Source organism: Camellia sinensis, chromosome 9 (genome assembly GCF_055761805.1).
Source record: "Camellia sinensis isolate YWXY chromosome 9, ASM5576180v1, whole genome shotgun sequence".
In the NCBI taxonomy this organism is placed as follows: domain Eukaryota; kingdom Viridiplantae; phylum Streptophyta; class Magnoliopsida; order Ericales; family Theaceae; genus Camellia; species Camellia sinensis.
In genome coordinates this window covers 159145645-159159206 of record NC_138969.1, presented here as the reverse complement: position 1 = coordinate 159159206, position 13562 = coordinate 159145645, and the positions used below count along the sequence as shown (strand labels likewise).

General features: G+C 39.7%; 1 protein-coding gene across 7 annotated transcripts in view; it reads left to right on the top strand.

Annotated features, from left to right (window-relative positions):
- LOC114322539 (protein MOR1) overlaps positions 1-13562 on the top strand; it is a 71391-nt gene that overhangs the window by 38625 nt on the left and 19204 nt on the right. For 5 of the 7 annotated variants that reach the window (XM_082887868.1, XM_028269886.2, XM_028269881.2 and 2 more), the window contains 22 exons: positions 721-828; positions 1021-1126; positions 1207-1286; positions 1370-1519; positions 1645-1720; positions 1859-1983; positions 2072-2182; positions 2272-2421; positions 2532-2606; positions 2700-2781; positions 2870-2997; positions 3084-3185; positions 3270-3344; positions 3438-3533; positions 3625-3726; positions 3832-3933; positions 4455-4637; positions 4710-4821; positions 5091-5167; positions 5244-5323; positions 10216-10278; positions 10403-10529. In XM_082887868.1, the coding sequence (XP_082743994.1) occupies positions 721-828; positions 1021-1126; positions 1207-1286; positions 1370-1519; positions 1645-1720; positions 1859-1983; positions 2072-2182; positions 2272-2421; positions 2532-2606; positions 2700-2781; positions 2870-2997; positions 3084-3185; positions 3270-3344; positions 3438-3533; positions 3625-3726; positions 3832-3933; positions 4455-4637; positions 4710-4821; positions 5091-5167; positions 5244-5323; positions 10216-10278; positions 10403-10529 (2310 nt within the window). The remainder of the gene's footprint in view (positions 1-720; positions 829-1020; positions 1127-1206; positions 1287-1369; positions 1520-1644; positions 1721-1858; positions 1984-2071; positions 2183-2271; positions 2422-2531; positions 2607-2699; positions 2782-2869; positions 2998-3083; positions 3186-3269; positions 3345-3437; positions 3534-3624; positions 3727-3831; positions 3934-4454; positions 4638-4709; positions 4822-5090; positions 5168-5243; positions 5324-10215; positions 10279-10402; positions 10530-13562) is intronic. The other 2 variants (XM_082887869.1, XM_028269883.2) reach the window with 1 other exon arrangement.

The window sequence follows — 13562 nt, the reverse complement described above, 5'->3', positions numbered from 1 at the left end:
CTGATGGATCGGGATCAGCGGTTCTCCAGAATGGTCCACCGGAGAGCGCATCTGATGATGGATCGCCCTGGTACAAAGATCACCAAAAATCTGAGTTTGGATTGGAGACTGGTCACTGTAATGTGTTTACAGCAGAGTCCTGTGGGGAGTGGCGGTAGTGGCGAGCAAGATGAGAAGGGAAAGGGTTCGACGGCTGAGGGTGTGGTGAATTCGGGTGCTTTGATTTGCTTCCACCTCCGAGGGAGGTTGCGAGACCGGAAACACACAACGGCGCCGTCAGTTGGCGAACCCAGATCGGATCCATTTGAAGAGAAGAATGGTGTAGAAAATTCTAGCGGATTAGATTGAGGCCCGGCGGGCGGCTAAGGTGAGGTTGCCGCCCGCCAGGAAGTGAAAATACTAGATTCTAAACCCGCTCTGATACCATGTAAGAAAAACTGATGTATTATTGATTGATATATATTGATGTATTACAAGATTGATATTTTGTATTACAAATCAGAGTGGCATTATATAGGAGAGGGTTTGGGTAGTAGGTGAGGAGTAGTGGAGTGTAGTAGGTGAGTGTGAGTAGTGGAGTGTAGTAGGTGAGTATGAATGGTAAATTAATACTTAGCTGGAGTCCCCTACTGAGGAAGGAAGGTCTGCTCTTCTATTGATTTGGTAATTTTTCCCTACTTTGTTGGTTTGACTAATATCTTTGAGTTTGCTTTGTTCTAGCTTTTCAAAATCTTGAAGGAGCACAAGAATCCCAAAGTTCTTAGTGAGGGCATTTTATGGATGGTTTCTGCAGTTGAAGACTTTGGTGTTTCACACTTGAAACTTAAGGTGTTTCCAGTTCTTATTGTTATCATCTCATCGAATTTCATATATTCTTCTTTTGGTTTTCCTTGTGGATAAGTGTTGCAGTGCATATTATGACAATTAGTGAATTGATTATTTATTCACTTATTGTACCTGTGAGTAGAAATGTCCTTGTTCAAATTGTGATAGTGGGATATTTCTGATTGTTTTTTATAGGATTTAATTGACTTTTGCAAAGATACCGGTTTGCAATCGAGTGCTGCTGGCACAAGAAATGCCACTATTAAACTAATTGGTGCTTTACATAAGTTTGTTGGTCCAGGTTAGTCGTCAACTGGTTTGTGAAACCATGGGTATCTTGTCCTGATGAGGGGAATTCTAAGGTATCATTTTTTGTAGCAGATATCAAGGGATTTCTTGCAGACATCAAACCTGCTCTTCTTAGTGCACTTGAAGCAGAGTATGAAAAAAATCCATTTGAGGTATGATTGAGATGGGGTCCACCGTTCTGTTCCTGATGATTTATTATTTTGAGGTTCTTAATTGCTCTATTAATTTGTTGCAGGGTGCATCTGCAGTTCCAAAGAAAACTATAAAGGTATTGGAATTCACATCATCATTGTCTGGTGGTGGGCTAGATAGCCTACCACGTGAAGATATTAGTGGAAAGATTACACCTATGTTGCTGAAGGGCTTTGAAAGTGCTGATTGGAAGGTCTGGGTTTTACCATAAATAGTTTATTGTAAAATGGTCTTGTAACTCTTGTTTTTGTGTGGTTGCGATGAATGAACTCTTGATTGGAATGATCCTCCTGAATATGCTGTTTCTTTTTGTTCCAGGTTCGTTTAGAATCAATTGAAGCTGTAAATAAAATCTTGGAAGAGGCCAATAAACGCATCCAACCAACGGGAACTGGTATTATGTCATTTACATACATGCAACAGTGATACATTTGTACTGTATTGTCAACATGTTAGTGTTACTTCTTTTGCTTTAAGGCTATTGCTTTTGTGTAACCAATCCCTTGATTTTTGTTTTGATTTTGACTTTCAGTGGAGTTGTTTGGTGCTCTGAGAGGGCGCCTCTATGACAGCAACAAAAATTTAGTAATGGCAACTTTGTCTGCTGTTGGTGCTGTTGCATCTGCAATGGGACCAGCTGTTGAAAAGTCTAGCAAGGTTTTTTGTTAATCCTAGATTTTGTTATAGCTTTGTATTCTATTGTCCTTTAAATTTTACGTTAATACTGGAAAGTGGTTTCTTGCAGGGTATTCTATCAGATGTTTTGAAATGCATTGGTGACAATAAAAAGCATATGAGAGAAAGCACTTTGACTACTCTAGATTCTTGGCTTGCTGCTGTTCATCTTGACAAAATGGTTTGCGTCTCGAATTTTTCTATATTTGTTTACCTTTTGTTTTATTCATCCCACTTCTCTAATACCATGACAATTTTTTTCTGTCTTAGATGCCTTGCCTTACTGCTGCTCTAATGGACGCTAAGCTTGGTGCTGAAGGGCGCAAGGACCTTTTTGATTGGGTATCAAAGCAACTGAGCGGATTAAATGATATGGTTGATGCCATACATCTCCTAAAACCAACTGCTTTTGCTATGATGGTATTCAGTATAGAAATTTTGAAAATTTTAGACGAAAATTAATCTAAGGGCAATATGCACATTCATTTTATCACTTGATTGAATTGTATGTTTTGTCCATTTTCATATAGGATAAATCAGCAGAAGTTCGTAAAGCAGCAGAAGTATGCATTGGTGAAATTTTGAGAGTTTGTGGGCAAGGAACAGTATGTGAACTCCAAAGTTTTTGGTGCATTTTTTCAATTTTGTTGAAATTTAGCAGAACTCCTGAGCTTTTTATCATCTTATTATATGTCCAGGTGTCTAAGAATATGAAAGATATTCATGGACCCGCCTTAGCTATTGTTCTTGAACGACTGAAGCAGTATGGGGCTTTCCAAGGTATGTTGTAGTAAACCTTGATGAGGTTTCATTTTCTCTGTTTCTTCGGCTTTGCAGCTTCATGCTAATATAGTTTTTTTGATCTCAGAAACATTTGAATTGGCAAAGGAAATATCGACTGGGCTGACATCCAAAAGTAGCTCAAAAGTTGGAAAATCTAGCTCTAATGGTCATGGTGATTGTTTACCAAAGCATGGAAGCAGGCCTGTTTCTTCGGTATGTTTTTACCCGCTTTAGTTATTGTTTTGTTTCTGTTTCTTGAAGAATGATAAAAATACTGATTTTTTTCATGGTTTGGGAAGAGAATTGTTTCAACAAAGGTCTCGCGGCCGGAATCAATTATGTCTCTGCATGATATCACCATTCAGTCTCAAGCTTTGTTGAATGTCAAGGATTCGAGTAAGGTATATATTGGATAGGTATACGTGCTTCAAGTCTATGTACTTTATTGGTTTAGTGCAGCTGTCATTGGATTGAGCTGTGTGCAGGCCAACAGGGAGAGATTGGTTGTCCGCAAGTTTAAATTTGAAGAGCCACGGTTTGAACAAATACAAGATCTTGAGGTATGTGCTTTTGAGCATTCAACGGATGGTTTCTTGCTTTGCTGTTGGATCTCTCAGAATTTGGCAGGTACCTTGATTGTTTCTATGCCGCAGAATGATCTTATGAAGTATTTCAGAGAGGATTTGCATAGGAGGCTTCTGAGCACAGACTTCAAGAAGCAAATTGATGGAATTGAGATGCTGTATAAGGTGCTTTTTTGTGTTACACATTTGTGGTGATTTGGATTTACTCTAAATATGTGAATGGCCTGCCTAATTCTAGCTTATGTTGACTTTACAGGCACTTCGATCCATTGAAAAGGAAATAGTTGAAATTCTGGATATACTTCTCAGGTGGTTTGTTTTGCGTTTCTGTGAATCTAACACAACATGCCTACTGAAGGTATGGTATTTGATTAATTCTGCGTGTTTAGATGTTCATTCTGCAGTCAATTCAGGTAATGGGTTAGATGCTATTAAATTCAGTTTTTGTGTTATTCAAAAAAAGGTACTCGAATTTCTTCCTGAACTTTTTGATACATTAAGGAGTAAGGGTTACATGATGACGGAGTCAGAAGCGGCCATTTTTCTTCCTTGCTTGATTGAGAAGGTACAAGAAGCCTTAACTGCTTGAATTTAATGCCTCTAGATTCTGTTAGAAATTTGCAGTTTTGTTTTGCCCAAGCTGAAAAGAGGGTGGAAAATTTGCGTGCTGGCAGTTTTTGTCCTGAATCCTTTGTCAGAATTCAATCTGTTCTGTTTTCTTGCTTTCTTTCTTTCCAATTTTTTTTCCCTATATATATATATATTTTGGGGAGATATTGCAGTGTTTATAACATAGATTGACCTTTTCTTTAGTATCAGTATGTTGTTTCTGGGTTAGGCCCCATAAAAATTGTTATGGATCTGTTTGCCTCTTTCTTTTTGTTTGGTTTGGATTTGCCTGGCTATGTTTGGAGGTTAGAACTTGGCCCAAAGTTTTCGCCGGGTTGAGATGCTTTCATTTTTACTTGTTTAATGCTAATTTTTAAGTACCACCATTACTTGTGTTTGGATTTTCTTAGTTTGGTTATCATGACATCAGGATTTTCAAACATATTTTTGAATTTTTGCCTTCTTCGTTTACTGCAGTCTGGACATAACATTGAGAAAGTACGAGAAAAAATGCGAGAATTGATTAAACAAATCATTCATGCATTTTCAGCAGCAAAAACTTTTCCTTATGTCTTGGAGGGTTTGCGTTCCAGAAACAATCGAACCCGGATTGAGTGTGTGGATCTTGTTGGATTCTTAATTGATAACCATGGAGCAGAGGTAAAATATGGAATGCTATTTGATCTTTTTTCTTCTTTGAAAGGTGCTGAGTCTTCTATAATTTGCCTACAGATTGTGGGGCAGTTGAAATCCTTGCAGCTTGTTGCAAGCCTAACAGCAGAACGAGATGGTGAAATTCGGAAGGCTGCTTTAAATACTCTAGCTACAGGTTATAAGATCTTTGGTGAGTTCTGCTCTTATCAAGCTGTAGACTTTATTTGGTGTTTGGTTTCTTGGAATACACAAGGGCTTGAAGTTTTAAATCCTGCTTAATTTTTAATTGATTGCTTCTAGGCATTGTGTTTGTTTTAATCCTTTTTCCATTAATTTTAACTTTGGGAAGAAATGCCAATGCTTGCTTACAGAAAATTATTTATTTAGTAGTTTTCTTAGAATGTTTATTGTATTCTTTAGTGTCAGCTGCTTGGGCTGTCTGATTCAATTTTTTCTTAGGTGATGACATATGGAGATATGTTGGAAAGCTGACAGAAGCTCAAAGGAGCGTGTTAGATGATAGATTTAAATGGAAGGTTGGTACATATTTGCACTAATTGTTGTGCTTTAAGTGTTTCTGCTTCTTCCATTCATCATGCTGTGTTTTGTCAGGCCCGAGACATGGACAAAAGGAATGAGGGAAAACCTGGAGAAGCAAGGGATGTTTTTAGGCGTTCTGTTAGGGAAAATGGGTGTGTCTCTCTAGATTTTCTACTAAACACCTTCCGTATTATTGTCCAAATTTATGTATTAGGCATTTTCTTCCTTCTTTAATTTGACTTTATTTATCGTGCATTGTTCCTTGAAGTTTTAATGCATGATGTTTGTCTGGATGTGAGAATATATCCATATGCAAGAAACATTCCTACTTTAGAAAATCTTTGGCAATGCATCGTGGATGCCTATGCTAAAACTGGATTATTTTTGTATTATTTATTTTGAAGTTCTTGTATATTGATCTTGATGAGAAAGACATGCAAACTCGGCATGATAATTAAAATGTTTAAATTTCTATGTCTTCGTTTTGATATTTGTTTAATATTTGTTCCAACACAATCCCTGTAAAGTGGTACATGTGCCAGTGCCAACAACCTTTTTTCTGGTCAAATATTCATTCTATGTGGTAATAGGATAGATGTGTTTAGTGATTAGTAAGATAACCATTGTCAAGTTAGTTATTTCAGGATGCATTAGGTCTTGAGCCAGACCAATCACTGTATTGTTCTTGAGAAACAAGCTTTTATTTTACTGCTACAAAAATTCTATGTTTTTTCTTTTTTTGGGATGAAGTAAAGTGGCTACTTCTTTTTCAATCTGATGGAGCTGTTTCTTTTTGACAAAGCTGTTGGCAAGTGGGCCAAGTATGCTCATGTTTCATGCATTCGATACTGTAAATTTGTGATGTTGTAGCATACAAAGATCACATCATCTGGTGTCATGCTTAGATAATTTTTTTCTGCATTTACACCTTACACTTGACCCTCCTTTTGTTGGTATCATTTTCTATGGGAAGACGTGAAGTTTGAATGGATCTTGTACCAGTTACTTGTAGGTGAAAATTCTCTTTCATGCAGTTCATGTTAGACCAAATGAGAAACAAATCGTTGCAATACTAAATATCCGTTATCGTCATAAGAAAGTATTAAGTCATACAAGATCTAGGTTTTTTAATCTCTCGTTCCACATGTCAAGATTGCTGGTGTCATTTCCTCTTCCTGTAAGTTGTGACAATGGCAACTGTTTAGGGTTTAGGGTTTAGGGTCTGATATATATATATATATATATATTTGTTGCTTCTGTTTCCTATTTCTTTGTTGGACTAGGCATCTTTTTTGTGAATGGGCCCGGCTGTTTCAATTGTTTTTCCAAATGGACAAGTTACTTACTGTTCACGGTTCCAGTTTCTTTATATTTAAGGTGTCTTTGAAATGTTATCCTGGTTATATTTGTTGTTATGTTGTTTTAAAAGTAATGTGTGCTTGTTTTTAGCTTTGTTCCTTGCTGTTTGTTATTATATTGTGTTAGAATTTATGTATTATTGATTAATGAATTGATTGATTTTCTGTCTATTACAAATGGTTCCTTATATAGATGTAGGTGTAGTGGATGTAGGTGTAGTAGATGGTGGTAGTGGTGTAGTGGGTTAGGTTTAGTGGAGTAGGTGAGGTGGTAGTGGTGTAGTGGATGGTAAATTCTAACAGCCCCCCGCAAACTCAAGGAGGATAGAAACTAACCAACTTGAGTTTGGAGAGAGGAACAAAACAAGAAAATACATAAAAATAAAAAAAGATAGGAGACACTGTATGGTCGTGTCAGACCGTTGGTGAAGACACTGAAAGGTGGTGTCATAACGTGGTAGAGGACACTGGATGGTGGTGTCATAACGTTGTAGAGGACACTGTATGGTGGTGTCATAACGTGGTAGAGGACACTGTATGGTGGTGTCATAACGTTGTAGAGGACACTGTATGGTGGTGTCATAACGTTGTAGAGGACACTATATGGTGGTGTCATAACGTTGTAGAGGACACTGAATGGTGGTGTCATAACGTTGTAGAGGACACTGTATGGTTGTGGCAAACCGTTGTAGCAGATAAAGTCTGGACAGGTGACGAGGTCACACCGGACCGATGGAGATGCTAACCGGAATCAATGTCGAAACAGTTTATGGGGTCATGTCGGACCGTTGAAAAAGCTAACCGGAATCAAATGTCGGGACAGTTTATGGGTCATGTCGGACCGTTGTAAAAGGCTAACCGGAATCAAATGTCGGGACAGTTTATAGGGTCATGTCGGACCGTTGTAAAAGGAGCACCCTCAAAAGGTGTGCCCAATCTGTCAAAAGGCGTGCCATCAAAAGGCGTGCCCAAATCATAAAAAGGTGTGCCGGACATGATGGCGAGGCACGTGAGCGCCTTGGCTTGCGCGCCCGTTTTGTCGTCTGTCGGCAAGTGGCGCGCGATGCGCGGATCGGCCTTGGCTATTTAATCAAGACGAAGGCTGAAGCTGAGGCAGAAGCTGAGACCAAAAAAAAACTGAGAGAATCCTTTAAAAAAACTCTTCCGTTTCTGAGAGAGAAACTCTGTAACACTTGCCCAGAAAATGGCTTCGTCGTCCCGTGGGCTGCTCACTCTCTTTCCTGACCTCAACGAGTCAACAAGAGAGACAACTGGTGCGGTGGCACTGGAACCTCAACCAAGCGCCCCGGAGTTTACTCCGTTGAACTTTCCGATGCGGTCTGTGGAGCAAAGAATGGCAGTGCAGTCGGATGTGGAGGCCAACCAGTATACTTTGAAATCATGTGTGGAAAGCATGACTGCGGTCACAAATTTGTCGCACCGGCTGCAGAGCAGGACAAATGAGGTGCAACAGTTAAACTCCCAGCTGGCTCTGCTCCAACGCATGTATAAGGATGCGCGAGCAGAGATAAGTGTGCTAAAGGCAGAAAACAAGGAGCTGAAGCGGAAGGCCACCGTGTCATATGCTGCAGTGGAGGAGTATGGGGGAGTGAACGTGCTCGGTGGACGAGGAAACACGGAGGCAACACCGGCAAGGGCCGTCCAGGACGGAGGCAAGAAGAAAAGACCGGTGGCAGAGTAGAGAAGCAAAATCCCGCCTGTGGATTTTTTTTTTTTTTTTTTTTTTGTTTGGTTTTTTTTTTTTTTTTTTTTTTATGTAAAATGGTGATCGGGGTGAGCCCCGGCATGAATAAAATAAGGGAAAGTTTGGTGTGCAAATCTGTATATATATATATATATTTTTTTTTTTATGGAAAAGGGAATATAAAATAAAATAAATAAAGGTAATATGGCAAATGATAGGAGAGTATAATATATTATACAGGTTTGGTGGGAACGTGGTGTGGTTTGAAAAAGAAAAAAAAGAAAATATGGCTCTTTATGCATGTGCGTGTCGGCAGTGTGAATGAGTGTGTCTGGGTGGGATGATAAATAAATAAGAAAAGAAGGGGACAAAAGTTGGGCGGTGGTTAATGGGATGATAATTTTGGGTGGAGGATATTTGAGAATAGAACAGGTTATATAATATATTTCTCTCTCCAATGTACCCAAAAACTGTCCGAGCATTTTTTTTATTTTATTTTATTTTTTTATTTTTATTAACCAAGCTTGGGTCCTCATCCTTTGGCAATACCCTTGGAACATGCTCTGTCGGAGGAACTTCAAAAGAGATGGCCGACTGGTTTTGGCGATTAGCACTGGTGGTGATGATGATCAAAAGAAGAAAGAGGGTCGACTGTACCCACTTGTTGTGAAGCCTTGGAAGCTGTCTTGCTAAGACAACTGTAGATCATAACCAAGGTCTTACCCAGAGGAAAGAGCGACTGAATCAGGGCAAACAGATTAAGTACCATAACAGCACCAAACAAGAAGGGCCCTAGGAAATTGAAATCATGGCCTCTCTTCGCAGCCCAAAACGTGTACAAAGGGAGACTTACAACCACCACAGTGGTTAGGATCACAGATTCTAATCGTAAACAACCCAAGTAGAAAATAATTCACCGGGTGTCGCTGATGATAAGACGCTAACGGACACAACACGATGAAAGGCATGAGGATGAGGATGATATAGAGAGCCAGGCCGGCCCCGGTGGTGGCGAAGAAGACGGAGATTGGGCGCACGGTGATCACCACGGCAACGACTGCGACGGTGAGAAGCAACTGGTTCCTGAACTGAGGATCTGAACAAGAAGCGGTGCGGCTCCGGAAGCTGCTATTGTTGGCTTATTAGGTTCGGCAGCTGAGAGTGTTAAAAGTGAGGCAGTTGCTAGTTCTCTTAAACTGCTATTCTGGAACTTGAGGAGCTCAACAAGAAGGGGGATGGCACCGGATGTTACTATCCTGAGTTTGTTTCGTTCATTTCTGACGGCGAGATTGAGGAGTTTGGCGAGGTTCGAAGGTGGGAGAGAAGAGCATGGAAACGAGGGGGATGAAGTACATGCAGAGTGATCAAGGTATGTGTAGAAAATTCAAGCGGAATAGGTTGAGGTCCGGCGGGCGGCCAAGGCGAGGTTGCCGCCCGCCGGTGAAGCGAAAAATACGAACTGCTTAACCTTGCTCTGATACCATGTTAGAATTTATGTATTATTGATTAATGAATTGATTGATTTTCTGTCTATTACAAATGGTTCCTTATATAGATGTAGGTGTAGTGGATGTAGGTGTAGTGGATGGTGGTAGTGGTGTAGTGGGTTAGGTTTAGTGGAGTAGGTGAGGTGGTAGTGGTGTAGTGGATGGTAAATTCTAACATATTGTTTGCTTATGTTGTCACAAGCAATGGCTACCAGCAGTTGATATTATTATTATTAATACCCTTCCCAGACCCCTAGTAGAGGGAGCCTTGTGCACTGGGCTGCTCTTTTTCTATTATTAATATTAATACCCAAAGTCTTTATGCTAGAAATAGTTTGTGTGGCTTGAACAAAGATTTGATTTTTCTTTTCTTAGCTATTAAGTTGTCTTGTCAACAGAAATAAATGTTTTGCACAATGTGTTACATGGATATTGTTGAGTTATAATTATTTTGGAAGTTTGACCTTTCAACATGTCTGCGTTATGATCTCTAGGTCTGATGCAGCAGAACAAAGTGGTGAAGTTTCACGGTCTGTATTTGGCCCAATCATTACTAGGTACTGCAGGATTTCTGCCTTTCAAATTTTTTTTTTCCCACTCAACTCTATTGCATCTTGGTTTGCTTATGGTGTTATAGTTATCCTTCTTTGGATTCTAATATGTATATCTATACTTTTTTAGGGAGAATTTTGCCCATTCTGAGCTTCGCATGGCGAGGCATTCAATTCCCCAAACAATTGCTAGTGCACATGGCCCTACTGACTGGAATGAAGCCCTTGAAATCATTGAATATGGCCCCCCTGAGCAGGTTCTCATTTACATTGTGTAATTTTAGTGTCATCTATTGTACAGATGTGTTAGATTCACATATATGTTGCCAGATCGAATTTGCATTTTCTGAGCTGTTAGCATCTAGTTGATATTTACTTTTTTCTTTTGTTTTTCCCTTGTTAGCGCACTTGGATTTTTGTTTAAGAGAGAGAAGAGAGAGCAGTTCTATCCCCATCTGGGCACAAGGAGTCTCACCCATTGCGAACATACCACATATTACTGGGATAAATCACCGTAAGTGGCCATAGAATCAACCCCTTGGGGCTGCTGGCCCTAGTACCAACTGTAGGGTTAGAGAAGAGACAGAGTTAGAAAATGAGTAAGACCTCATCCCGTTTTATATTGATAATAATACGTAATTACAGGAGTGCCATTAGGCATAAATCATGGGCCAACCCATTACATCAATCAAGGGAAAATAAAATCAAATAAGAATAAAATCTAGCAATTATTATTTCCTATTACAACATATTCTAACACTCCTCTTCAAGCTGATGTGAAGATATTTATGATGCCTAGCTTGTTGAGAATGTCATGAAATGGTTTCCTCCCTATTCTTTTGGTGAGAACATTTGCTAATTGGTCCCCAGTCTTCACAAATGGTGTACATATAGTGCCACTAGTGAGCTTTTCCTTGATGAAGTGCCCATCAATCTCCACATGCCTGGTTCTGTCATGTTGAATTGGATTATGAGTTATGTTAATCGCTGTCTTGCTGTCACAGTATAATCTCATGGAATTAGTCTAATGGATCCCCAAGTCTCCCAACAATAGCTTAATCCATAGCGCCTCACATATACCTTGAGTCATAGCCTTGAATTCTGCCTCAGCACTAGATCTAGCAACCATATTCTGTTTCTTACTTCACCATGTGACTAGGTTGCTTCCAACAAATGTACAATATCTAGAAGTTGATCATCTGTCAGTGACTGATGCAACCCAATCCGCATCATTAAATGCCTCCACACTAAGATATCCATGCTTTGAGAAATAAAGACCCTTTCTAGGAGAAGATTTCAAGTACCTCAAGATTCTCATAATTGCCTCTAAGTGGGAATGTCTAGGAGCATGCATAAATTGGCTAACTATGCTCACTGCAATGGCAATGTTTGGATGCGAGTGGGATAAGTATATGAGCTTATCAACTAGCCTCTGGTATCTCCCCTTTGATCCTCACTTAGTTTCTAACTCGGTTCTAGAGGTGTATCACATGGTCTACCTCCAAGCATTTCAATTTCCTTTAACAAGTCAAGTACATACTTCCTCTTGCATAAGAAGATGCTATCCTTAGACCGAGTTACTTCAAAGCCTAAAAAATACTTCAAATTATCCAAATCTTTGATTTCAAACTCCTTCAACCGAGGGATCTCCTCACTATCATCCCCTGTCAAAACAATATCATCAACATAAACAATAAGAGCTGTGGTCTTACCATGTGAAGAGTGTTTCACAAATAAGGTGTGATCAGCTTGACTTTGCTTGAACCCATATCTCAGCATAGCTTGAGCAAACCTTTCAAACCAAACCCTAGGAGACTGCTTTAGCCCATAAAGTGACTTCCGAAGCTTGCACACTTTACCTTTGGACCTAGCATCCTCAAAGCCAGGGGAAATATCCATATAGACCTCTTCTTCTAAGTCTCCATGAAGGAATGCATTCTTCACATCAAACTGATGAAGTGACTAATTCAAATTTGCTACAACAGAGTAGTATTCTCACAAAATTCATCTTAAAAACCGGTGGAAATGTCTCCTGGTAATCTACCCCGTAAGTTTGAGTGAAGCCCTTAGTAACCAGTCTTGTTTTGTACCATTCTATGGAACCGTTTGCTTTGTGTTTTATAGTGTACATCCACTTACACCCAATTAGATTTTTGCCTCTAGGTAACTCTACTAACTCTCAAGTACCATTTTTGCTGAGAGCTCTCATCTCTTCCATCATGGCATGTTTCCATTCAAGAATGGAGAGAGCATCCTGAAAATTGTTAGGCAGATTCACAGAAGAAATTTTAGACAGAAAGGCTTTATATGAGGGAGACAGATTAGAATAAGAGACATGATCAATAATAGGATGCTAAGTACATGACCTAACCCCTTTCCTATTAGCAATGGGAATATCAAGATCTGAGAACTCAGGAATAGGAGCATTAGGATTAGAATTACCTGGACTCTTAAGAAAAGGGGATGACTCCGGACACTCATCCGGAGAAGAAATTGGTAGTAGGGGAGGGAAAGTAGTCTCTTGCATCCAGATGACTTTCTGTCTATCTTTGTTCCTGACATAAACTTTGCCTTCTTTTTCCACAACAATTGCTGGCTCAACATCCTCTATCTGTTCAACCACTGGTGGTAGTGGCACACGAGTCTCTCCACACCAAGGCTCTCCCTGAATGGATGACTGTGACATTGGGGAGGTCGGAAAGTAAGGCTAAGACTCGAAGAAAGTGACATCCATAGAGATAAACTATTTGCGAGATGGAGGATGATAACACTTATAGCCCTTTTAGGTGGCAGAGTAACCCAAGAAAACACACTTAAGAGACTTAGGGTCCAATTTATCATGAGTGGGTGAATGATTATGGATAAAAGAAACACATCCAAAGGTCTTAGGGGATATGGAGAACCCAAAAAGATGTGGGCCCAAACAAAACCTGAAAAGGGGTTCGTTTCTGAAGGACTTGGGTGGGAAGACGATTAATCAAATAAGCGGCAGTGAGAACCATTTCCCTCCAATATGATCAAGGGACACACGTTTCAAAGGATAGACAACGGGCCACATCAAGGAGATGGCGATTTTTCTGTTCTGCAACACCATTTTGTTAAGGAGCATTAGTGCAAGGAGTTTGGTGAATAATGCCATGGGTGGCAAAATAATTGGCAAGACCAGGGTCAATATATTCCCTCCCATTATCAGAACGCAGAATTTTTACAACCGCCCCAAACTTAGTGCAAACCATTCTATGAAAGTTTTGAAACACAGAAAACACTTCACTCTTGTCTTTCATCAGATA